At 38.1% G+C, this 27,156-nt stretch overlaps 3 protein-coding genes across 5 annotated transcripts; all 3 read right to left on the reverse strand.

Moving 5' to 3' along the window:
- Window positions 1-435: 435 nt before the first annotated feature.
- On the reverse strand, window positions 436-1,910 carry LOC108119635 (microtubule-associated protein RP/EB family member 2-like). 2 transcript variants are annotated; one of them, XM_017232903.3, is made up of 2 exons: window positions 1,752-1,910; window positions 436-1,701 (listed from the first exon to the last, which is right to left on the reverse strand). In XM_017232903.3, the coding sequence occupies exons 1-2, from the start codon at window positions 1,786-1,788 to the stop codon at window positions 809-811; spliced, it is 930 nt and encodes a 309-aa protein (XP_017088392.2). In that variant the 5' UTR covers window positions 1,789-1,910; the 3' UTR covers window positions 436-808. The 2 variants fall into 2 exon arrangements, with proteins under 2 accessions (XP_017088392.2, XP_017088393.2); XM_017232904.3 differs by having other exon boundaries at window positions 1,755-1,892.
- Window positions 1,911-17,405: 15,495 nt separating this feature from the next.
- On the reverse strand, window positions 17,406-22,483 carry eIF4E7 (eukaryotic translation initiation factor 4E7). Of its 2 annotated transcripts, none has more exons than XM_017232899.3 (2): window positions 22,330-22,483; window positions 17,406-19,227 (listed from the first exon to the last, which is right to left on the reverse strand). In XM_017232899.3, exons 1-2 carry the CDS (start codon window positions 22,346-22,348, stop codon window positions 17,837-17,839), a joined length of 1,410 nt encoding a protein of 469 aa, XP_017088388.2. In that variant the 5' UTR covers window positions 22,349-22,483; the 3' UTR covers window positions 17,406-17,836. The 2 variants fall into 2 exon arrangements, with proteins under 2 accessions (XP_017088388.2, XP_017088389.2); XM_017232900.3 differs by lacking the exon at window positions 22,330-22,483 and adding an exon at window positions 19,332-19,490.
- Window positions 22,484-25,071: 2,588 nt separating this feature from the next.
- On the reverse strand, window positions 25,072-26,906 carry LOC108119633 (uncharacterized). Its single transcript, XM_017232901.3, has 2 exons — window positions 26,639-26,906; window positions 25,072-26,561 (listed from the first exon to the last, which is right to left on the reverse strand). The coding sequence occupies exons 1-2, from the start codon at window positions 26,904-26,906 to the stop codon at window positions 25,072-25,074; spliced, it is 1,758 nt and encodes a 585-aa protein (XP_017088390.3).
- Between the last annotated feature and the right edge of the window lie 250 nt (window positions 26,907-27,156).

The following is a 27,156-nucleotide window of genomic DNA, read 5'->3' on the forward strand; positions in this document are numbered from 1 at the left end:
AAATTGTAATGGCAATTTGCTGGAAAAAAACACAAAAAAAAAAATGAAAATGAAAATGAGAAAATGGAAAGAAATTAAGGGGAGAAATCAACAAAGGGGGGGAGGTAAAGGACCAATGTTTTAAAAACAAAATGTAGGCATTGAAGAGCTTGATATTTAAAGAAAATGGTCTTTAAGAATCTTTAAAAATAAACTTTTATCTCAGTCCCGTGTCGGCCAACACCCACAAAAATTGTCCCACCCAGGATATGGCCTGGGCGTCTGGGTAAAGGTCAAGTAATTACAAGTAAACAAAGTTAGAGGCCAGCCAGGGGATGGCAAAAAATAAAGAAAAACCAAAGAAAAACAATCTTCAAATAGTCGGGATGGAGAAGTCTATTAAATGGCGACAGCTGACAGCTGGAAAAAAAAAAGAAAAAGACAGCAGCAGAGATGTGCACACATAAAAAATTTAATGAAGGTCAAAGGTCAAATGGTGTTACACTCGCCAAGTGATGTTACATTTCTTGTAGGTTTACATCTTAAGTTGATCATGACTCTTAAACTTGCATCTCTGACGGTATTCTGCTTTGGAAAGTTTTCTATCCTGGCGACCGTGACTTGGCGACCGTGACCTGGCGATCTTGACTTGGCGATCTTGACTTGGCGATCTTGACTTGGCGATCTTTACTTGGCGACCGTGACGTGCCTACCTTGATCGCGTATTTAACTCGAAGATCCTGCCTTTTGTTGCCTCCAGAAAAAGATAAAAACCAAAAAAAATAAATGTAAACACACACGCATCCGAGGTCAAAGGTCGGAACATGTTTCACAGGAAGTGTTTTTCCAGTCGTTCCTTACGGCTTTCCATATAAAGCTCTTGCATCAACTGATGACCGTCACGGAGCTGTAAACAAGCTGCCACAAGGCGTCGGAGTTGATCATGATCCTTTTGGCGCTGCCGGCGTTCGGCTTCTTCAAGTTCCTTATCCTGGCGATCCTGCTTCTTGTCAGGCCGGCGTTCGGCTTCTTCAAGTTCCTTATCCTGGCGATCCTGATTCTTGTTTCCACCGCCCTTCTGCCTTTTCATCTCTTCTTCAAACTCCGACAGTGGCACTGGCTCGAAGAACAACAATCTCACCTGACGATCAAAGTCCCGCTGCTTCTCTTCCTCTGAGGGTTTGGGCCGCGGAGGCCTAACCACGACCTTGGGTGGTGGCAGTGGAGCATTTGGTCCCATAACTAAATTTTTAAACCACTGAAATAGTTCATAGATAGCAGAGGACTCTTGCTGTTTCTTTGGTGGGTCCTCCTTAGGTTTATTTTTCTGTTTCTGACGCTCTTTCTCCTCCCTCCTTCGGCGCCGCTCCATGGACAGCCCTATATGCACATGATATAGGTCTATAAAGAAATGCACTATATAGATATTGTCCAAGACGCTGCCCCTCATCAATCTCGATACACTCAAATGTGGTTCTAGCTGCAAGTCGTCTAGCGCCCTTTTAAACTTTTTGTAATTTTTATCCCACATAGATTTCGGTTCATGATGAAGGCTTTCCATCTCGATACATCCGGGATAGAGACTATTTAGCATTTGACAGAAAATCACACCACTACGCAACTCATCCATGCTTGTAATGTTACCATAGATCAAAGCATTGATCCAATTAATGAGCATTGTAGGATCCGTGGGGAGGCGACGTTCACGAATGGTTTCAAGAACTAAGGGAATTATTTAAAATTATTAATATTAAAATAATTTTCAATCTTACCACATTCAGGAGGATATGAATTTTTAGTAGAGTCCATTTTTGATTGTGTGACTTTCCACCTTGACGGTGTGATGAGATGTGATTGTTTTAAACTATACAACCTAATGACAGGAACATGTCAAGCTGATTTATTAAACCAAGACTACTATTTTAAGAAATTTTGTTTAAAATGTTTCAAACACAAACTCATACTTTTCTTATTTTATTCTACATTTTTGAAAGTAAGACTTCTTATAACTTCCAGGGTACATAAAGTTCGACTCCCTGTCGGAAGCCACCTTTTTCTTTATTTTTTTCCCCCCTATTGCCTTCCAAAAGTAAAAATCCCAGCTCAATCGAAGTACTTCCCGCATTTTTTCCGCCCACTGCTGCTGTCATAAATAACTTGGGCTTTAAGCATTATAAACCGCATCTGCATTGGGACAATTCCGTCTGAGACCCACGAGTCTCCCCCATACCCCACCCAACCATTTCAACCATTTTCATTGCAATTTTTTAAGCCTGAAAAAAATCATTTAAATTTTTGTTCGTTTTTCGTTTCATTTCAGTTTGCTTTTGTTGGCGAATTGCTGGCTAGCAGGATGGCCTGGCAGCCTCACTGCCTGGTTGGCTCGTCAAAAAATAAACTTCGAATAAATTTATGCATGCGAGTGAATTTGCAGTACGGAAATTTGTTGCAGTTGCAGTTGCCACTGCCGCAAGTTGAGCCATTTTCGCTGCCACCAAGAAGAGGAGTGTCAGTGAGAAAAAGAGGCGAAAAAAATAACCACACACATATAGAGTGGGTGTTGCAGGCAGCAAGCAAACCAAAAAAAAAAAGCACAAGGATGGTACGAAACGGCAAACAATGAAATGCATTGAAAATTGAAAATCAATGAACTGTTATAATAACTTGCCGCAGAGTCAGAAGCGAGCATCCAGTATCCCAGCATTCACATCTATCCGTGGGACATACAACCATACATACATCCAACCACCAGATACCGAGATCTACAGATACTGTAGCAGATGCAGATGCAGATACAGATAGACTCTTGTATTCATCGGTTATGGTATGGGTGCTTTCAAGGCATTGAAATGCATCTTATTTCTGGAACCACAAAAATTACACAGAGAGAATCTTTTAGGGTCCTAAGGGGTTATTATATAAATATTTTTGAAGAATTTATTTTATAAAATATTGGTATTGTGGTTTTAAGAGCATATTTGGGTTTAAAAATTATAAAAAGCATACTTTTTTTTGAAAAAGCATGCTTTGCCTTTGAAAAAGCATGCTTTTCTTTTGAAAAATCATGATTTCCCTTCAAAAAAGCATGCTTTCCCTTTGAAAAAGCACATGTTTCTTATGAAAAATCATGGTTTCTCTTTAAAAAACCATGCTTTCTCTTTAAAAAGCATGCTTTACTTCTGAAGAAGCACGGTTTCCTTTTGAAAAATAATTCTTTCCCTATGAATTGCATACTTTCCTTTCGAAAAAGCATGATTTTTTTTAGATGGCATGTTATTCTTTCGAAAAAGCATGCTTTCCTTATGAAAAAGCATACTTTGCTTTCAAAAAAGCATGCTTTTTTTTTAAATGGCATGTTAATCATTCGAAAAAGCATGCTTTCCTTTTGAAACTTGAAGAATTATGACATGAAGAGGAGAATTTTTTTGTATTCAAGATCCTTTTATTGAAGAAACTAACTATTTATGAGGAAAATTTTTCAAAAAGCATGCTTTTTTTATAAAAAAGCACTAAAGCCGTTCAAAAATCCTTTAGAAAATACTCAACTATAAGAAATTATGATAATTTTGTAGATATATATTCAATATTTATCACAAACTTCAGTATTTTAACTCTTTTAATATTAGAAACTAATTATTTCTATAGAAAGTATTTCGAAAATCACGATTTTCTTCGAAAAAAGCATGCTTTTTTTTATAAAAAGCACAAAATGCATACAAAATAATAAAAAAAATTTAAAAAAGCATGTTTTTTTCTATTAAAAAGCACAAAAGCCCTTCAAAAACCCTTCAAAAAATACCCCTTAGGCCTCTAAAACCTATAAAACACTAGTTTTTATGATTTTTCACAGTGTAGAATATCCTTCCCTCACCATTTCTGACATTCAGGTCTTGCGCCCGAGCAACTCGTGCGTGCGGTTCTCTCTCTTCATTAAACATATGTAACGCGTTGGGTTAACAATTGGAAAATATGGCAAAGGATGAGCCTGCGGCTGAACACGGGCCGCCGAATGATGGAAGGAAATGGAATGGATGCCACGTCCTGGCACATCCTCGAACGTCAACTTCGAGTCGGATGCAGCGATTAAAAATTAAATGCCTTCATATTAACAAACAAGCAGTCTCTGAGTGACTTTTTTTCTCTTTTATTTGTATTCTTCATTCGAAAAATGTAAAAAATTAAAAATGAGAAAAAAGCTGAGCATCAGCCAACCAGCAGGACAATGGAGTTCGAAAGTAAAGAAAATAAAAAAAAAAAATGGTAAAATGGAGATGGAGTGGAAAATGGAGCTGGGAAATCCTTTGGTGAATGTAAAATGCATGAATCGCTGGGCGCCACGTGTGAAATTTATGCACATATGTTGACAGCATTTAAGTGGGAAGGAGTGAATACAGGAGTCGGCCAGGACATGGCTTGAGTGGTTCTGCTTCTATTCTCTGTGGCTTTCGACTTTTTCTTTAAAAGATTCAATGAAAAATTGTTGGCCAAGGTTGAAGTATGTTGGTATTATGATTAAATACTTAACACTTAATGCTTACTTGTGCTAGTACTTGTCTATTTTTCTTTTTTTTAATTAGCCCTGACCCAAAGGGCCATTAAATGATGACTGGACATTCTGGTGTTGTAGCTGCTTTTGGTTTCTCATTAGTCGATGCCGGGAGTGCAAACAAACAGCCACAAAAGCCAAATAATAATGAATAATTAAGCGGACAACGATGACCATTTGGGTCAATAGAAAATGTAGCCAACATTCTGAATCGTGTCCATCAATTGCTATTTGTCTGGGCCTCCTTTTTTTTTTTGTGTTCCTTCGAGCCACTTTCAGGCTGAATGTTGTCATCATCGTTTTCACTTAACAAGCATTTCATTAGCCTAATTCCGATGGCTCTGCGATTTCTCCAACTTCCATCCATCATCAGCGTCATCGTCATCGTCCTTTTCTTGATTGTTTGAACAGTGTGTACCAAGGAGTTCCCCCCCCCTACTGATTGATGTTTGCCCTTAATGGTAGAGGCGGACAACCCAGCGTATGGGTGATATTAGTTCGTTTTTCTTTCGTTTTTGCTCGAAGCCCTAAAATGAGATTAATGCCATTTCTCAGTAATTTATGCGTTGATTGAAAAAGAAACCAGATGGCAGAAGCAGAATCAAATTCTGGGGAAGAAAACGTAATGTTCGAGTGTGTGACATGTGGCGTATGCGTGATATTGGATTTATAGCTATTCGGGGGTGTTTATTGGATTAAATTATGTATATCTGAGATAACAAGGGTCTTTCTTGTATTTGATTTAGAAATGGCTATTTAATTGTTAAAATGAATGGTTTAAAGTTCTATAACATCTCATCCTCTATTAACCCACTTGGCGTATGAGCAATACTTAAGCACGTCTTTTTATTAGCTGACTGTTAATTAAGCTGATGAGCCAACTCAAAATAGTTGTTGGCCAATCAAAGTGGTAACAAGTGAAGCACTCTTGGGGTAACCCAACTCCCCTATCTGAGCTCTATTAGCGATAGAAATTGGCTCAAATAAAAAGTCTGCTAAGTGAGGAATAAGTGCTTGAAAACGATACTCTTACTTCCATTTAAAGAAAATTTACTTTAAGTGAATAAGATGTAATATTTTGAAACGGATATGTTTAAAACTCTTTTAAATAAATAATAATTTTCAATAAATAATAGTTTATTATCTTAAAAACAAGAGTATTTAAGTAAAGTCCTTGTCTAATCATTTGTATTCCCTAGATGCCAATTGAAAGCTCTTTGAATCAATCACGTAGGATTGCCTAGGAAGTACCCCGGGGTCTCTAACACCCTGCCACACCCAAGCCACACCCATAGTGCCTTTCCCCCCCTTACCAGAAGAACACGCTACCTGGTCTGGCAAATCCCCAGGTGGAAATCTGCCTCCGGGGGATTCTTTGCATTCTGCTTTGCATTTCCTGTGGCAATGTCTGTGGTCAGGCAGAGCTCCCCTTCTGGCTCTCTTGTTCTGTTTGTGTCCTGCATACAAATGTACTATGTCCTTGCAGGACATCTACTGCCCACCCTCCCCCTCTTTCTCTCTCTTTTATTTTTCCGGCTTCTGCAGCTGGCGACATTTCCTTGTTCGCGCAAATAAAATGCAAACAATGCTTGTTTCATTTGCGTAATAAAATATTTATACAGGTATTTAGTTGGCCACGAAGCAGCAGTGAAAAATTAAGTAAAAACCGGGGGAAAAAAATGGTCAAAAAAATACCGGAGAAAATGACAGAGAAAATGGCGGAAAATAAAGAAAAGTGTGAGTTGCAATTTTTCGGGGGTTTTGTTTCCAAAAAAAAAAAAAAGAACAAAAATTTAAACCAGACTCCTTAAATGAGAAGGAAAAATGGAAACAAATCATGTCTAGACTAAAGGGAAGGAGAACTTATTTGTATCCTTGATATCCTTTGGCAGCTGCCACCCCTGCTGTTGATTGTCGGTGGCTCACCGCAAATATTTGCGGCAACAGGACCTCGCCAAAGGGGCTACATTCCAATCATTATTTACTCATAGCGGGTTAAATATTTAATTTATTCAAATTTTTATATAAATTACTAGCTAATCTAAATAATAAATATTTTATTGCAAATTATTTTATTGACTTGCCTTGCCATTTTATTTGCATTTCAATTTTTGACTGAAATCTGTTCTATTTTTTTCTCTTCATGTTTTTTTTTTTATCTTCTACCTCATTTAAATATTAATGAAAATTGTATTTCAAATGCCTGTCGCTTCATTTCAGTTTAATTTACATGTAAATATCTTAATGCCTTGTTTTAAAAAATATATATGTATATATATTTATTGTTGCAATGATTTTTTTTTTGTCATAAACCCTAATTGCTTTATTGTGTGAAAGGAAAATGCTTTTGTTTTAATAACAATGTCAAATGGAAATTTATTTTTCATCGGGGTTTGTTATAATTTTGAAGTAACTTGTTTCCAATTGAATGTTGTGATTGCTTTTGTAAAATTGAGAGAAGATTTAAAGGAATATATATATATTTTTAAGCCAAAAGAGACTAAACATGTATGCTTTAATTGCACTTTATGCTCCAGGCACTTTTTCCTAGTGCTCCAGGCACTTTATGCTCCAGGCACTTTTCCTCATCTCCCTCCAAAACCTATAAAAGTAACGCCATTTAATTCAGTGCTGATATATATGAATTTTATCGATGAATTTTATATCGATAACTAAATATACGGCTAATAAATATAATTAATATTTATATATATAAATATATTTGAATACCTGCCAAAAACACTGAGAACGTATGAAAGTAACTATTTTAAAGACTAAAGACTTGTTCACCCAAAAAGCCTCACAAAAATAAAATATTTAGAATTACTTGAGTATAGAGTTACTATAAGTTATATCGATTCATTTCTTATCGATTATTAAAAACTTGAAAAGTAGAATAGTAACTATTTTTTCAAAGAAACATTTTTACTTAAAATTAAAAATTCTTCAGAATAAATTTCAATAAATTTTCATATAATATCAACATATTCCCCTTAAAAGCCTTTCAAAAATTAACTTTTAAAAATCAGAGACTTTATCGATTAATTTCCCTTTCTTTTTTTTTAGGCCCTGGACTATGCAATATATATTTTTTTATGCAACTTGGCTGTATCCCTGTAGCTGCCCCGTCGCGCCAGTGAATGTTGCTCACGTTGCGGTTGCAACTCCGACGTGCTTTATCGCATTCAGACGCTAATTAATCTGCAACGCCTGCTTATTGCATTGTTGTGGCTTCTGCATCTTCGTGACCTCCGCCTGGAAAAACCACCACCCCCTTCCAGAGCACTCCTACTGTCCCTCCCCCCATTTTTTTTTTACCAAAAAGATTTCTCATCTATTTTGACACGTTTTTTTGTTGTAACGAAAACAAAACGGAAATTCTTTTTGTTTTTTACCCGCAAGTTGGGTTGTTTTTTTTTTTACATAATTCGATGGGTGCGCTTTTCATTTTTTTAAGCCAAGTAAGCTTGGTTTTAAGAGAAGAGTGGGGTGAGGTGGGGTGGTATGTTATAGCCATAATCCTAACTAGCCGTGGCATACAAAAAGCGCATTTTAATGTGCGGTCAACAGTCAGACAATGTCTAAATTCGAAATGTCAGCATTGTCAACAAAAACGGAAAACCAACAGAAACAAAAAGCTGACAAGCAATGACAGACAAACAAGCATCCAAATGGTTGTTTTCTTTTTGTTAACAACAATTAACGTTGCTTGTATTTTTATTATATCAACAATAATAATAATAATTACGCAAAAACAAAAACATACACACAGAAATAATAAAGCTTTCAACTAGTAAACGTTTTTTTTTTTTTTGCTTAACCATTTTCGTTTAAAATCCAAAAATGCAAAATCCAAATCCGTAACCAAAACACCTTGGCCCAGACCTGGACCCCCATAGCCCGTAGTCGAACCTGGACGTAAAACCTGGGTCAAGAAGACGTTGGCATCCCAGGGCATGAGTAGGCTTAATAATCCAACTTGGCCAATCATGACTTGGCCAAAAATATTTGTAATTCTCTGGACCTTGACCCACTGGTTATTACTTACATATCAGTGGAGGGTTCTGCTTCTAAAAAGGCAGAGGGGCTTAACTTCTAAATGGCTTCGATGACCGAGCACAAAGTACATACCTTCAAGGCAGAATAGAAACAAAATAATAATCACAAGGTAATAAGTAGCTAAGCCAAGGAGGGACCCAAGGCCAGCTTTAATTTCTTGTTTTTTTTTTAGCTTAAAGATTAACCTATATGGCCCCCAAGAACCAAACTCATTAAGCAATTCTAATTCATCCCATGTGACTGGCAAACACACTCCCTCTTAGACCATAATGTTGAGCAACAGGAAGCAGGAAAACGGGAGTTGCATTCCCTTTCTCTTTCTTACCAACACTTCCTGTCTCTTTCGTGGCCCCTTCCACCAAGAAGCTAGATAAACTTTTTATTTTCTAGATATATGTATGTACAAGACCTTTCCCAACCAAGTTTCAAAAGAAACAAAAAGTTAAAGCTTCAACACGCCAAGTTTAAAGAAACTGAAGCCCGAAAAATTGTCAACGCGAATTACTGGGATATTTAAAAAGGGGTGGTGTTAGGGGGTACTAGACAAGAAATTATATAAAAAAGGATGAGTAAGGAACAAGGTAAGGGGTGTAGTAAGGTGAGTAAGAAACCTAGTACGGGTTTGGTTAGTTAGTTTGTAAGGTTGTTTGGAAAAGTTTCCTTCCAAAAAAAAGAAAAAAGAAAACATTTTAGAGGTAACCCCTAGTAGTAGAGAATCCAAAGGGTGCCTGCTCTACTGGCAGCATTGATAGTAATTGCAAGCAGCATGCACAATTGCAGCTCCCTTGGCAGCTTACGAGAAACGAGACGCGTAATAAATCCATAATCCGAGGCGACAATTTGAATCATTGCGCTGTAAATGCGTTGTGCTTTCCAGGACCACCCTTCTCCTTACAATCCCCATTCCTAAAAAGTCCCCCTGCAAAAGGGTGGTGTCCTCACGCCCTCATCTGGGGTCACAGCTGCAGGCATTCGAGCAGCAAAGACAAGACAAGACAGTTGCAGAGCTCCTTCTACGTCCTTGCTGGCCTTTGTTTTATTGCATTTCACTTTGTCTGGCTTTGGCTCAGGATTAATGATGGCACAATACGAATAAACTCGATACTATCGGTTACTAACAGTATTAACAGTATTGTAAAACGAAAGATAGAACTAGATAACCTAAAAGTTTAGTGGTTTTGGGTTTAAAAAGAAATTTTATGACTTTTTTGATTAGTTTTTGTTTTCATATATAAAATATTTATTTAATATTAATATTCCTTTATTTTAGAACTCTTCTTGGAACATCTCTAACTCTAGCTTGTCGCCAAACTCATTGCATTCTTCTTAAACCTCCACAGCTCCACCTCCTCCGCCACCGCCCACTCGCTTCATGGCCCTCTGAAAATTGCATTTTATGCTCCCTCAGACCACCTCCGCCAGGACCCCTTTCCAAATCCTTGGATCCTTAACCCTCGGTGTGTTTGTCTTTGCCTTAGCAGTTAAAACAATCATAATAAAAACAAAATCCAAGCGCTTCTCCTACAAATGCTTCCCCAAACTCGGCGGGCCAAAATCCCCAAGAAGAAATGTCAACATTTGCCAGCCAAGTGCACTTGCTCTGAGTTAAGGGAATCCTCTAAAAAAAAAAAAGGATATAATATATATAGATATATTATATATATATATATATATACTAGAATATAGGATGGAAAGGAGATAGGATAGAAGTCTGGAGAGCTGGAGAGAAGAAAGCAAGAGCCTGTCTAGTGGGACTTGTCTGTCGGCTTAGAGGAAGTTATCTTGATCACAGCCAAACAATCGATTCAATTTGAACTTAATGAAGTCCTGGAGACAGTCAAGTCAAGGATACCCACAAAGAAAATAAAATAAAAAACTAAAAAAAAATCCCCACAAAATTAAGCACCAAAATCAGTGACCAAAGATCTGCGGCTGTCAGTAGAAAAAACTAGAATGGTTTTCATGACTCTATGACCAATTTTGGTATTATCCTTCCCAAAACAGAACCCACCTATAACCATATCCTTGTGTCAAAATCGAGACAAACAACTTGACCGTAGCAACACTAGGACACTTGTGCCAAAAACCCAAAATCCATAATCCATAAAGACACAAAACGGAAAACAGAGCAGCCCCCAGAGCAGGTTGACCACGCCCTCGTATCCTTGCTGTGTCAATTGACGTTAGTAACAAGGATATAAGGAGGGCAGGAGGGCTGACTGTAGTTGGACAAGAGGCAAACATGTCATATGGAAATACTTGAACGAGTCCCCAGGCCAAAAACGCCCATCACCGGAATCGAGCTAATTATATGGCCATGACTAAGGATAATCAAGGAAATGGAGGAGAAAGGGGGGTGGTAGTACTTGCTCCTTGGTCTCTAGGACTTGAATAAGTCATGTCTTTTGGTGTGATTACCTTTGGCCCGTCTGGGAGAAAGTTTCTCAAAGCCAGTGAGGTGGAGGAGAGTTCAATGAACGTTGGCACACGATATGTCAATCAGTTGTCTTGGCTTGTGTCCTGTCCGGTACTATTTTGTCCTGCCATATCCTGGCATAACCTGCCGCCCATATCCTGCCACTTGCCATGGTGCTGGCCAGAAAATGCTGGACAAAAACATTACGTCCAGATATGTGTTTGCCAAATTGTTGCACATAATTCGTATCCTGCATTAATTAAATGCAATAATTCCCAGAATCCAGAGGATATGCAAATGCCAACTCTGGCAATAAACCACAAAACTCTACTTCATATCCGATTATATTTAAGGATCTTTTGGTTAAATGCTATTTTAATTTTGAATAAGTTTTTGGGATATGGATGTATTTTGGGTTAAAAGTGGGGAGAGTTTAGAGAAAAGGCTTTTAGGAAAAGGGTTTTAAGACGAGGTTTCTTTTTGTTGGGGAGAAAAGTACCAGGTATCATATAGCTTTTATAAACATAGATATTTGGGCTTGTATTCTAGGGGCTTAAGCTTAGTTTCTTAGCTTTTAAAAGATAAAAGTACCAGCTATCATATAGCTTTTCTTACTATCTTTTATGGAATAGGATATATTTCGGTTTAAAAGTGGGAAGTGTTAAAATATAATCTTTAGAAAAGTGTTTTTCGTATAAAGAATTATAGCTATTTTTATCATTTTCCAGCTTTAATTTCTGTAACTAACGTTTCTCCTGAAGACGCCACCCCAAAAGTCTTGAAAATCACTTACCAAGGCGCTACTTTTCCAACTCAAGGAATACATTTTTCTTTTCTTTACAATTTTTTTGGTTCACGTTCCGTTTGCTAACCAAAATCAAGCCACAGCCGACTATTTTGCATACGCAAATAAAAGTAAATAAATTGAAATTCGTCAGCGCCCTCGAATCAGAACATATATATACACACATACTATCCCGTATAGAGTCCTGTATACCAATATCCCACCAGTATCCCTGTATCCTTGTGCATACAACACGCATGTAAATCGACGCTTTACATCACAAATGCCACCTGTGGGGCGCCCAGTTCCCTACCTACCCTCCCCCCATTTTTTTTTTAGGTGGATACCAAGGGGAGTAGTTGGCAGCTTAAAGGTAAATTTACTTTTCTATCTTCCTTTTTTTTTGGAGTCAGTGTGTGGGTGAGTGAGGTTTATTGGTTACACAGCTCTGTTTGGCAACACTCGCATGGTAGTATAAAGCAAAAATCTTTGGCTTTCGTTATTTTTTTATGGTTTTTGGGTTTTTCATTTTGCACAGATTTATTAATTGAAATGTATGGTCTTTGATAAAAGAAATTTAATTTTTATATTGTAATTAAACGAAAAGAAGAAATAAAGTTTGCTAAAGGGTTGTATTCTGAATATGAATATGAAATTTGTTTCAAGAAGGAGGTTGTGTTTGAGTTTTAAAAAGGTTTGTTTGAAGGTGGAAGTGGTTTTTTTTTCTGTATTTGAGTTAATAAAGTTGAAAATTTTTATATTTTAAAGGTTTTTTAAAGGTTTATAGGGTTATAGATTAAAAGAAAGGATTTGAAATTTTAATAAAAAGGAATAAAAAAGATTTAACAGCAATAAGCTTTATGTATTGAATATTTAGTTAAAGCTTCTCATCGAATATAAAATTTCTATTCTAAAATCTAATATATAACTTCATTTAAGTAAATATTTCTTCAGGGTTCGTTTTAGCTTTAAAGCATTTTAATATAACATTAATTAATAGCAAAAAATTATAGAAATTACCTTAGATTCCATATTATTTGTGTGGGTGTTTGAATTCAACCTGAAAATATATAGAAAAAAGAAGACATTTTTCATTTAATTTTTATAAAAATCATTATCTCTTGACCTTAAACTAAAACCCCAAGCCTTAAAATATCTTATAATACTAACTTTTTTTATTAAATAAATTTCAAAGAGCAACTACAAGTCTTCCTAAAAATTTAACAGCTTCTGACATGCTTTTCCTTTTTTTTATATATATTTTCTTTTTGTGAGTGAGAAGACTTTTGGCAATTGTTATCCTTGAAATGTGCGGCGTATTCTCCATTTGCCAACCTGCCACATCCCCCAAACCTGCCACACCCACACACCAACACCCCTCCACCCTTTCCCATTTCACTCTGCATATTTACAGATTTTGGTTTTTTTTTTTGGATTTTTATTCGTTTCATTTTATTGGCAATTCCATTGTTAAACATCCAGCTCATCCACAAATCCCTCCCAGGCGACTCCTTCATCCAGATCGTGTGCCAAATCGATTTCTTGCGGCTGTCAAGAAAAGTGCTTTCTTGTTCACTCATTAGCCGGCTTAACGTACTACGAGTATTACGAGTTAGAACCACCCACTAAACCCCAACATCCCAAAACCAAAATGAAATTAAATGTCATAAATCTATTGGTAGTTCTTTTATGGTCTGGCCCTTGACCTTTTCCCGATCGGAGTGCGGGGGTTCTTGAAGGTAAAAATAAATATACAACATTAAGGACATAAAAACCAATCGAATGGAAGTAAAGTGGCCATGCCAAGGGGACCCTGGCACCCCCCCTGGTCATGAGGGGGTCCCCAACTGCCACCTGCCACCAAAAATAGTCGCAACAATAAAATGCCAACTGCCAATAAGCGTCAATAAATCAAACAATTGAGCGCGGCCAAGTTTGTGACGGCATTCGCCAAATAAGTCCCCTGTTCCACGTCCACTGTCCAGTGTATCGGATGTCCCCTGTCCAATGTCCCAGGTCCCATGCCCCAATGGACCCCCTGTGTGCCTCGTCGATTCTCCTTTTTCGAACTGACCCCGCCGAACAAAAAAGCAACTACTTTTCGCATCAGACAGCCGGTGAGGCGCACAAAGAAAATCAAGAACAGCCTCCGCACCTGAGAAATTGAGATGAAAATGGTGCAACATAGTGTTGCATGTTGCAGGTGGATATAAATGGGATAAAGACAAAGAATAATCAGAGATATAGACATCGGAAGGGGCCATATCCCGAAATCCTGGATTTTGCAGGGGTCCCCCCACAAAAATTGGAAAAAAATCGAAAAAATATTTTCTTCTCAGATTTTGATGCAGATTGGCGGGGAATCCATACACAAATCGTTTAAGGTATTCCCCTTGAGAATCAGATGAGAATTGCCAGAGATATAGACATCGGAAGGGGCCATATCCCGAAATCCTGGATTTTGCAGGGGTCACCCCACAAAAATTAGAAAAAAATCGAAAAAATATTTTCTTCTCAGATTTTGATGCAGATTGGCGGGGAATCCATCCACAAATCGTTTAAGGTCTTCCTCTTGAGAATCGGATGAGAATTGCCAGAGATATAGACTTTGGAAGGGGCCATATACCGAAATCCTGGATTTTGCAGGGGTCCCCCCACAAAAATTCGAAAAAAATCGAAAAAATATGTTCTTCTCAGATTTTGAAGCAGATTGGCGGGGAATCCATCCACAAATCGTTTAAGGTATTCCCCTTGAGAATCGGATAAGAATTGGCAGAGATATAGACATCGGAAGCGGCCATATACCGAAATCCTGGATTTTGCAGGGGTCCCCCCACAAAAATTGGAAAAAAATCGAAAAAATATTTTCTTCTCAGATTTTGATGCAGATTGGCGGGGAATCCATCCACAAATCGTTTAAGGTACTCCTCTTGAGAATCGGATGAGAATTGGCAAAGATATAGACATCCTTAGGAGCCATATCCCGAAATCCTTGATTTTGCAGGGGTCCCCCCACAAAAATTGGAAAAAATTCGAAAAAATAATTCATTCTCAGATTTTGATGCAGATTGGCGGGGAATCCATCCACAAATCGTTTAAGGTATTCCCCTTGAGAATCAGATAAGAATTGGCAGAGATATAGACATCTTAGTGGGCCATATCCCGAAATCCTGGATTTTGCAGGGGTCCCCCCACAAAAAGTGGAAAAAAATCGAAAAAATATTTTATTCTCAGATTTTGATGCAGATTGGTGGGGAATCCATCCACAAATCGATAAAGGTATTCCTCTTGAGAATCTGATGAGAATTGGCAGACATATAGACATCGGAAGGGGCCATATCCCGAAATCCTGGATTTTGCAGGGGTCCCCCCCCCAAAAAATTGGAAAAAAATCGAAAAAATATTTTCTTCTCAGATTTTGATGCAGATTGGCGGGGAATCCATTCACAAATCGTTTAAGGTACTCCTCTTGAGAATCGGATGAGAATTGGCAAAGATATAGACATCCTTAGGAGCCATATCCCGAAATCCTTGATTTTGCAGGGGTCCCCCCACAAAAATTGGAAAAAATTCGAAAAAATAATTCATTCTCAGATTTTGATGCAGATTGGCGGGGAATCCATCCACAAATCGTTTAAGGTATTCCCCTTGAGAATCAGATAAGAATTGGCAGAGATATAGACATCTTAGTGGGCCATATCCCGAAATCCTGGATTTTGCAGGGGTCCCCCCCCAAAAAATTGGAAAAAAATCGAAAAAATATTTTCTTCTCAGATTTTGATGCAGATTGGCGGGGAATCCATTCACAAATCGTTTAAGGTACTCCTCTTGAGAATCGGATGAGAATTGGCAAAGATATAGACATCCTTAGGAGCCATATCCCGAAATCCTTGATTTTGCAGGGGTCCCCCCACAAAAATTGGAAAAAATTCGAAAAAATAATTCATTCTCAGATTTTGATGCAGATTGGCGGGGAATCCATCCACAAATCGTTTAAGGTATTCCCCTTGAGAATCAGATAAGAATTGGCAGAGATATAGACATCTTAGTGGGCCATATCCCGAAATCCTGGATTTTGCAGGGGTCCCCCCACAAAAAGTGGAAAAAAATCGAAAAAATATTTTATTCTCAGATTTTGATGCAGAATGGTGGGGAATCCATCCACAAATCGTTTAAGGTATTCCCCTTGAGAATCGGATGAGAATTGGCAGAGATATAGACATCGGAAGGGGCCATATCCCGAAATCCAGGATTTTGCGTGGGGTCCCCCCCACAAAAATTGGAAAAAAATCGAAAAAATATTTTCTTCTCAGATTTTGATGCAGATTGGTGGGGAATCCATCCACAAATCGTTTAAGGTATTCCCCTTAAGAATCGGTTGAGAATTGGCAAAGATATAGACATCCTTAGGAGCCATATCCCGAAATCCTTGATTTTGCAGGGGTCCCCCCCACAGAAATTGGAAAAAAATCGAAAAAATATTTCATTCTCAGATTTTGATGCAGATTGGCGGGGAATCCATCCACAAATCGTTTAAGGTATTCCCCTTGAGAATCAGATAAGAATTGGCAGAGATATAGACATCTTAGTGGGCCATATCCCGAAATCCTGGATTTTGCAGGGGTCCCCCCACAAAAACTGGAAAAAAATCGAAAAAATATTTTCTTCTCAGATTTTGATGCAGGATGGTGGGGAATCCATCCACAAAGCGTTTAAGGTATTCCCCTTGAGGATCGGATAAGAATTGGCAGAGATATAGACATCGGAAGGGGCCATATCCTGAAATCCAGGATTTTGCAGAGGTCTCCCCACAGAAATTGGAAAAAATTCGAAAAAATATTTTGTTCTCAGATTTTGATGCAGATTGGTGGGGAATCCATCCCTTGAGGATCAGATGAGAATTGCCAGAGATATAGACATCGGAAGGGGCCATATCCCGAAATCCTGGATTTTGCAGGGGTCCCCCCACAAAAATTGAAAAAAAAATCTAAAAAATATTTCATTCTCAGATTTTGATGCAGATGTGCGGGGAATCCATCCACAAATCGTTTAAGGTATTCCCCTTGAGAATCAGATGAGAATTGCCAGAGATATAGACATCGGAAGGGGCCATATCCCGAAATCCTGGATTTTGCAGGGGGACCACCACAAAAATTGGACAAAAATCGAAAAAATATTTTCTTCTCAGATTTTGATGCAGATTTGCGGGGAATCCATCCACAAATCGTTTAAGGTATTCCTCTTGAGAATCGGATGAGAATTGGCAGAGATATAGACATCGGAAGGGGCCATATCCCGAAATCCTGGATTTTGCAGGGGGACCCCCACAAAAATTGGAAAAAAATCGAAAATATATTTTCTTCTCAGATTTTGATGCAGATTTGCGGGGAATCCATCCACAAATCGTTTAAGGTATTCCCCTTGAGAATCGGATGAGAATTGGCAGAGATATGGACATCGTTAGATAAAGATATAAAGATATAGCCTTTTTTGCACAACCTTCTATTGTAGAAGATATATAATTAGCATACATTACCAAGAAGTTATTATAATCCCCCTTAAGAAGTAAAACCAATAGGTTATATACCCCCAATACCCTTAAAAAAAAACACAAGTCGATCTTAAGGTTAAACACTTTACACATTCATCTGATATATATTATTCTCATCGCGATAGTAACAACTTTAAAATTTATATTGTGATTATGTGTATGACAGGATAGTGGTAGACGAACTTCGAATTTGGACATCCAAACGAGTAAAACGGGGATGTGGTGTTAACGTGGCCGAAAATGGAATAGTGATTAAAATAAGTTCTGGTGTAAAAAATACCGAAAATATCTAATCTGGCGATGGATATGGTTTGACCTTGCACAAGGCATAGCTTGACATTAATTGTGTGTGAGGGGGGGCGTTGATTAAAGGGGAAGGGGGGGCTTGATAAATCATTGTAAACTTTATGTAATTCATTGCTAATGTGACTATGCTATGGCTTTGAGTGTCCTGTACTGATTGATGAGTCCTTATATGCTGCCTTATTGAAATCGTATCGATTACATGGTATAGATCGACTTGACCGTGGATCCTTGCTTGACCATGGTGTCCTTGTGGAGTTGATACTGCAACACATAGGCACTTTCCATGCGCAATCCTTCGCGTAGTTTCCTTCCAATCTCCAAAGCGGCTGCCTCATTGTTACCATCAGCTGTCCAAATGGATATCTTGTTGGACTTGGCACGAATATTGACAACGGCGCCGCACAATTCGTGGGAATATTCACAGGACTCGCCGATCAAACAGAGCATAGTGTCCAACCAAAAGTTATCCAGATCAGATTTGGTATTTTTGTTCAGAGTGATTACCCAGCGACCGCCATGAACGTTCGCCTCGTCCTCCCACATCGGACGGATGCCCTTCTTGAATAGACAGTAGTCGCTGCCCATCTTAATCTCCGACGGTGGCTTAATATGATTCACCAGGCTCCAGAAGTTCTCCACGGTGTCAAAGCTGGTGACCTCGTGTAGCATATCCTCCCAGGTTTTAGTGCGATCGTTCTCCAAATACCACAGCGTCCAACGGCTATTGAGTGGATGATGCGGTTCACGCTGCTCATTGATTGGCATCAGACATGATTCCGGCATTGGAACCATATCACCCAGATCGCCGACAGCGTCGCTTGGTGGCACCATTTCGGTCATCTCAAAGGGCATCATATCGTCGTCCTGCACGGCCACATCTCTGGTGTTCACCTTGGGTATAATGATATCCTTGTCGATCGCCTGGGCCACTTCCTGGGAAATATCCTGACTAGTCATAATAATGGTCTTCTTGGTCGGTGATGGCATCATCTTTGTGTTTGGCGGCACTGGCGATGTCGCCTTCTTCTGGGCTGCCATCATCTCTGGCATCATCACTTTCTTCTCGGGAACAATTTTGTTGTTATCCTTTGGTTTGGCGGCAGTCTTCTTACTATTTAGTTTGCTGTTATCCTTTGAGTCAACACTGGCATCACTCGAAACACTGGGTGTGCGTGGCGGTGGTGGCGGCGATGGAGCCGATTGATTCTTGAATAGCTTCTTGGTGAGCTTGTTCTTCTTATTCTTACCCTGCTGCTTGGTGTTGGTCGATTTCTCTGGCGTGGCTGGAGCTGAAGCCGATGGTGATCCCACCACCTTGGCTGCGTTCTTTCCATTCTTGGCATTCACATTCTTTTCTTTTGGGGCAACAGCAGTAGCGCCACCAGCAGCAGCGGCTGCAGCGGCGGCGTCAATATCACTTCCTGCCACACCAGTACCATCTTGAACAGCCAGACCATTCATGGATTCGGTGGCCACCTCATCCTTATCATCGTTGTCATTGTTAGCGGATGAACAGCTTCGGAACATTGTCTTTGGGTTGGCAAAGTTCTTCATTTTGTAAAAATTGTTTGGAAACATTGCGACTGCTATTGGTTTACAAAAAAAAACAAAAATAAATTTTAAATATTAGCCACGAAAAAATAATACGAATTGAGAAACAAATTTTGTTTGAATGAAAACACAAACGAACCTCAATTCCTGGAAAACTTTTACACTAAAATCTAAAAACTGGTATAGCCGTGATAATTTCTCGAAACGAGTCGAAGTTTTGTGTTCTTTTTGAGGCGAAAGCAAAAATCGAAATAAGACTAAACGTTCATATTCCCAGGAATATAGATTCTAAGCTAACTAGATGCTTACTTAGTTTTACAATATTGTTTGTAACTTTTCTAGTGTTGTACAAAGGCATACAAGTTTCATAATATAGGTTATGAAAGGTTTGCAAGTTCTTTGATTTTTATAGGATAAAGATATACCCTCTGGACAGGACATTCTATTTATAAGATTTTATGATATTTTTGTTGGGTTTTCGTCTGAAACTTTTATAAAAGCGGTATTATATCTTATAGTGTTGAAAGGAACATATTTACCACTATTTTTTACCAGAATAATTATCGATGAGATCTATTCGAATTAGTCCACTTTAAGTGCCTTTTTGTGGAGCCTTGAAATGTCTTTTAAAATCATAATTTTTCTTTAAAACCCTCCTTTTAAACAATGTATTTGCAAGTGTTGTACAAATATCGTAAGTGGGGGCATGCCACTAATGAGATCCACTCGAATTTTACCAACACTGCCATAGATAGAGGGACATACATAGATGGACATCGACGTGAGCTTTTTTTTGTTGAAACGTGAGAGAAATTTGGTGGAAATTTTCACTTTACACGAGGACCACTAGAATGAGGAGGTGGACATGGTCGAAAGGAAGCAAATCATTCGAAAGCACGAACCCAAGAAACGTGTACCAAGAAGTTGGCCAACTCTGGAAACAAATATTTACACACACCCACGGTCCTGGATGATTTGAGTAGTGAGTGGGTGGGTGTGTTGTTCTTGTTATTGTGTGCGACACCCGAAAAATGGAAGGAATCTAGACCAAGGGGGCAACACATCACGCATTTCTTATTAGCCTGCACTTTTGGGTCAAGAAAGCCAAGTTTCTTGAAACTTATTACGATTCGATGAAATGGAAAAGCACAAACCGGAAAGAATTTAGGACTAATCTAAGAAATACCCTTTAAAAATATTTATTTAAATTATTTTATAAAAATGTCTAAAGGCTTGTAAACAATTCTCTAAAAAGCTTATATTATTTTCTTTAAATTTTAAAATTTCTTTAAATTTTTCTCTCAATATATCCCTTTATTGGAAGGAGACCTCTTGGTAAGCAGAACTCTAACTAATGGCAACATTTTTCCTCTTTTTTTGTTTGCTCGTATCGAATGTTATTGAGGCAGGACCAGTAGCAAAAGCAAACTTTAATTTGGCTTTGGCTGTCATAAGTTTAAATGAAGGCCAAAAGCGGTCGCATTGAATGAAAAATATCACCCGAGTCCTGCATCCAGAATTGAAATCTCTGTAGTTGAGACGAGGGTAAATATTTGTCCGAGCCGAGGCCCCCGTAAAGACCTTTGACCGGACATTCCACTAAGGAATTTATGACAGTTTCTATATGACCTAGATTTTTTGTTTTGCTTTTAATGGGGAATCTGTGTCTTAATCCATACACTTAACACTTGGCTTTGAGCTACCAAGGGAGTGGTGTTGGTCGGAGGGACTTTCAATAAAAAAAATGCTAAAAAATTGCACAACAAAACGCAGAAAGCAGCTTGTGCCAGATTTGACTTTAAAAGGCGCTCGGGGATCTCGGCCAAGGGAAGCTACTATGTATATCCACCCACTTTGTACATTTACAAATGCGCTTTTAACTTAAATGACAGGCCATTGGGGTGCTGGGCTCTATGGGGTATTCTAGAAGAAGCCAAAACTGAAACAGAAACTGAAGCCGAGAAGGGTAAGCACTTAAAGAAACTTGGACTAAGAATATATTTACAAGGTATATGAAACCTGGTACTTCTTTCTAATTCTTATAACTGTCTTTTATTAAAATCTTACTATTTCTTATTAAAATATTTATATTTTTAAAATTTAATCTTTTCTAGAACCTTTTTCTAACAGTGTCCTTTCTCAGTTCTTCATTCCTTTGGCTTGAAAGGAAAAACGCATTGCCATTTTTTATTTGAAAGCCCAACCCCCCCTTAACCCTCCCACCAATTTGATGTAAATATTGTATTAGTCGGAGGGCCAAAGTGTTGAGTAAATTTATTGGCAGAACATAAATCGAGAACTCCGCCCCTCAATGGGTTGTCATCCATTGAAAAATTAAGCACTCGAAAGGTAAATACACACTTGAAGTGTAACAGAAGGAGAGTATATATATACATATATATGAAGGTACTTGACGATATAAATCGTGGCCTTCACTGCCATTCATTTTCTGGTTTGAAAAAAGTTGAGAGTTCAAAGTTGAGAATGGAAAATGTTGAATGGTAAATTGAAGGTTTTTCAAGAACAGTTTGAAGAGTTGAGAGTTTCAAGTTTTCCTTTTGTGGCCAAAAAGTCTTTTTACTTCCTGTATGTTTTTCAAAAAAAAAAAGGAAAAACCTAGAAGCCTGATGTAAATGCAAAAATGCTGTAGCGTTTTCCCCCCTTTTTTGGGAGCTATGCCAATTTTAATTAACAAAAAACATGGTCAGTTCCCTGTTGCGTTTCATTGTGTATGTTCGAGTGAGTGTGTATTTTGTACGCCTCTGTTCTGTGTTCTCTATTGTTTTGTTTTGTTTTGTTTGGCTAGTTTGAACTTTGTTCTCCTGTATTCTTGCATTTTGAAAGAGGAGCTTGGTATATGGCATAGGGTTTTGTCAGCCCACTTGCCCACTTTCGATCCGCTCAATTAACTGCAATTCGCAGCATACTTTCAGGGTCCACTGAAATGGCCAAGAAGCCACACATACTTATGCAGTTGACTCGACAAAATTAATAGACCATCTAATTGGCCAAGTTTATACTTAAAAGTCACTTACGTTCTTTTAGTTCTGTGTGGTTTTTAGAAAAACTTTTTAAATTTTTGTTATTTTTTTTACCAAAATATATATTTTTTTAAAACACGCGATTAATTTACTTACTCATCAGTAATTTATACATTATTTTTTTATACACTTTTGGTAAGGCGCATTCTATGCTTGACGGACTCTCGATGTGATCTGTTTGTTACTTTGGGAGAACTGTAGAAGAGCCTATGACTTCTAGTGAGACAATAAGCAAAGGTAACTGGTTAGAAATTTTAGGCACTAGTAGATGCTATGTTGATTGATAAAAAAGTTATGTTTTAGGGCTCTTATAAAAAAAAATAGATGGGATTTTAAGAATAAGAAGGAAAATATCTACAACAAAGCAAATAGTTTAAAACCTTAACTCGACTATTTTATTTAATAAAATCAACTTTATTTCGCAGAAAAATTTAAGAATTTTAACTAAAAAAAGGACAAAAAGAGTTGAAATTAAACCAAGAAAGAGAAAAGAAAGTACACAATAATTTTCCTTAATTTTTTTTTAAGGAAACTACTATTATTTATAAAATTTTATTTCTTGAAACAGCATCCCCTAGTCGTTTTAGCATCCTAGTCATTTCTGTATTTTGAAAAAAAGCCTGCATTTGGTGACAGTTCTCTGACACGGCGCCATTGTCGCTGGCTGTCGTTTCCGGTTCCGGTTTACCCCATTCTACCCCACCACCACCACATTCTATTCCTATCTTATCCTTCTTTTTTGGTCTGTTTTTATTTCCCTTTACCGCTCTCTCTCTCTTTATGGTACTACCCACTGGGCTTCTTTGTTTTCCGCGTGACTTTTCAAATATTTTACCTAATCCCTTGGATTCCTGGCTGCCAGGATTTGACTAAAAAACATTTAATTAAAAAATAGCACAGTTTTTATTGGACGATTGGTATTGTTTTCGTTTTTGGCATAATTTAAATGCCACCAACAGGGTTTTCTGATATCATTAATTCGCCATTTGGTCGTATAATAATGAATATTTTCATCTTCTCTTCGTATTTTTTTTCTCCCAGAATGTTGTTTGTTTTTCAACATTTTTTTTGTAGTTGTTTGTTGCCTTATTTTTAGCCATATTTGTTTCATATTTGCATTTGGTTTTATAGTCGGGTTGCTTTTGTGTTTTTCTGTCATGCAATTAATTAGAAGTGGATAAAATGTGCAACGGTGTGTATGCCCAACTCTGGCATACAAATTAAATTAAATTTCTATGTGCATTTTTATTGAACTGCTGGCTGTTCAAAAACTGCAAAAAAAAAAAAGGAAATCACTCCAAAGTGCTAAAGCAAACTCTGCATTCGACATTTGGTTATTCTGGGCTAAAAATGCATTATGAAAATGCATAAACTGAAAAACGTGGAAAATGAAAATGAAACTCAACTGCATCGAAATATAAACGTCAATTAAAATTGCTAAATCATGTTAAATATTTAAAGAGTTGTTAACAGCTGCTTCTACACAAAAAAAATATATATACAGCACATATATAATGATTGTATAAATATTTGCATATATGGCTTGTTTTTACATATATTTTTAAGCCTTTTTAAAAAGGCATTTAAATTTGAAAGAACTATTTTATTTCTAAGAATTCTTTTGCTGAAATTTGAAAAAGGAAAAAGGGGGCTTAGGGTTTTTACCTTTACTTCGGTTTTCATTGGAAATTTTACTAAAAAACATTCTATTTCCAGCATTTTCCTTAATTTTTTTTCATATTCTAGTTTTCAAATCAAAATGTAAAACCTTAAAGTTGGATGAAAATAAGATTTGGTTTGGCATATGGGTCGTATACGTAATATTAAGAATTTCATTTCATTTGCCCAAAAGAATCATTTTTTTGCCCAAAAATTTATGTTTTTGTAAAAAACTCTGGTAAAAGTCTTAATAACAAATTATTAGCTAAGAGAAAAAAGTTAAATTTTATTAAAAATTTATGAAAATTTTCAAAAATAAACAAAAAATCCTAAGAAACCCAAAAGAATTCAAGAAGTAATTGCTCCCAAAGCCATATTATTTGATGAAAACTCCATTTATTTCTCCATCCACCCCCACATATGTGCCCCTCTAACGGCTTTTCGGCAACTAACTGTGAAAACCGAAAAGCAACAGCCGTTAACTGGCCAAAAAGACTTGCAACCTGTTTGATGCTTCCGTTCGAACAACAGTTAGGTGGCTCAAACAACAGGTCTGTGCTGTCTTAACAGAATTTTCCCGAAAAACGTAAGAATTAAATAATCAAATTTAATTAGGTCTTAATTATAACAAATAAGACCAGAACTGTATTTATTTTTAAGACACTATTTACCCGCTTTATAGGGAAACATACGTAGTTTTCTTTCGGTATTGAAAGATTATAACGAACTGTTCAAATAGCCGGCCATTCATTGCATTGGAGGGGGCTTTTCAAAAGAAAACTTGCGTCACAACGAAAGCACAATGACTGGTCTTTAGTCAATATATGTATAAACGTAATTCTTAAAATAAAATTTACAATAAAACGGACATGCTATCCATTGAAGTAGGGTAGTATGAAGGGTATATAGGGTTTTTGGTAGAGGTTGTAACTGGAGGTAGGTGGTTTTTTAAAAATATAAGAATATATTTTAGTCGCAAGAACTGGGTTTTATGAGCTGTTTTCTTAATTTTTTCATTTAAAGACACTTTAAACAAGTTTTATAAAGGTTTCTTAATCTCCAACCTTTATGATTTTATTTTAAATTAAATCATTTAATTACAAAAATTGATAGCTACCTAAAAATACAAATATTAGGCTACTTAAAGTTTATCCAAAAAAAAATATGTATAATCTATAATCAGACCCCACCCACTGCCTCCTTTAGTTGCCTCTCATCACTTCGCCTTCGTTGCTCCAGGGTATCAGCCAGTTGTTTCTCATTCGGAAGAAAGCCCAATCGCTGATATCGCTCCTCCACTCTGGCCTGGAGCTCCGGCTGGAAACGCCAGATGCTGGCATCCACCACCGGATCGATCAGCAGCGCCTTGGTGTCCGGTTCCCGGTAATGCTGCATCTGGGCATACTCTATGGGGATCGATTTGGCCGGACAGGCCTCCTCCTCTGTGTGGAAAAAGGTGAAATGGTTGTGCAATCCCACGGCATATCGAGTATCATGCAGGCACTTGGTGGCATCACCGCGCCCGCAATGACGCTGCACCCGTTCCACGTGCTGGAGCATATAGAAGGAACTGGACAGATTCCGGTAGACTTTGGGACGTTCCGGATACCGGGGATAGTAGACATTGCGGAAACAGAAGCTCACCCATTCGGTGCAGTCTTCTGGAATGCGATTCCCATCATCCGGCACGGTTCGCGATAGTTTCACCAACTCGGACCACTTGGTGATGTTACCCAGCGGCATGATCACCTCATCGATGTCGAACACACCCACATAGTCGTACTTGTACATGTTCCGGTAGAAGCAGTCGTTGTAGGGTATCATCTCGTTGAGAATACGATTGAAACCGTCCGATGCCATGGCATAGTGATGGAAATGGGGACGAGCATGTGGTTCCCCTCGACCCAAGGACATGGGACGGAGCTCCACGAAACCGGGACTATTCGTCACATAGTCCTTCACAACCCTCGTCATATTTGGATGCATTTGTCCGTCGTAGAGCACCACCTTGCTGGCACCCAGTAAACGCATCAGTTCCAGCCACTCGATCAGTCGCCAGGACTTGTCCTCGTAAAGGAAGTCCATGGTCTTGACACAAACCATAAATCGGGGATCCTTTGAGGCGGTCTTGGGCTCATCCTCACGCGGTTCGTACACCACCCTCAGGAGATTCCTCGCCCTGTCACACTTCTGGCCCACCAACGACACCATTTCGGGTATTTCCCATTTGAAGCGACCCTCGGGCAGGGGGCAGCTCAAAAAAGTCGGATAATACCGCCGCGGGGCATGCCCAAAGGGCCACATTACCCGATGCTCGGAAACGGGCACAATCACCGGCTTGGCTCGATTCTTCAGCCAAAACTGACAAAAGATTTCGGGATACTTAAAGGACTTGTCGTCGTGCTGGTTCACCATGGTCAGGAGTCGTACCAGAGGCCCCTCCGCTACTGTCTCCCTGTCATCGTAGTATGCTCCATAGATGTAATAATTGAGTTTCCCATTAATGGCCCTCTGCCAGTAGGTGTTGTGGAAATCGATGTTCATCATGTCAGGTATGGGTCCACATTCAGGGGTCTTGAGAGAAAGCTTTTCCCGATCAGACATCTCCTGCAAAGGGAATGAAGGCATTTCCTCACGAATCCACTGTAAACGTTGCTCCCAAGTGGGTTCTAGAATTGTCGAAAGGATTTTAAGAGTATTTTCGATTATATTTTGAAGGAATATATGATCTAGTAAGAGGACTTACGATTTCTACGATCCACTAGAATTTCATCAAAAACATCCACTTTATAGGTCGTTGAGAACCTTGATAGTCTCGACAAACCATCATAGGTTCTCAAATACAATGCCACTAAGAACAGTAATTTCAGAAATACAATTATGAATAAAATGCGGAACAGTCGCGTGTAACTGGATAACATTTCGGCGATCAACTGATCCGGAATTAAGAAATCGTCGAAGGCCCCAGCAGTCGAAACGGCCCAGCAGTGCCAGCAATACCAATTTTTCGTCATTATGTTGCAATATTTGATAAAGCTGTTTCAGTTAAAGCGTCAGTAGCAGGCACTGACCTTTTTTTTTTTAAATACTTTTCATTCTTTTCTTTGTGGAAATTAAGAATAATTAACATAAAGCTTTAATAAAGTTAAGTTAAGCTATAAGAACAGAAATCCTTTCTTTAAACAAAAATATGTCTCAACTAGTCGGAGAGAAAAAACCAAAACATCAACAGAAACAGAAACAGACAGAGAGACACAGGGAAAG

This window comes from Drosophila bipectinata, chromosome XL (assembly GCF_030179905.1).
Source record: "Drosophila bipectinata strain 14024-0381.07 chromosome XL, DbipHiC1v2, whole genome shotgun sequence".
In the NCBI taxonomy this organism is placed as follows: domain Eukaryota; kingdom Metazoa; phylum Arthropoda; class Insecta; order Diptera; family Drosophilidae; genus Drosophila; species Drosophila bipectinata.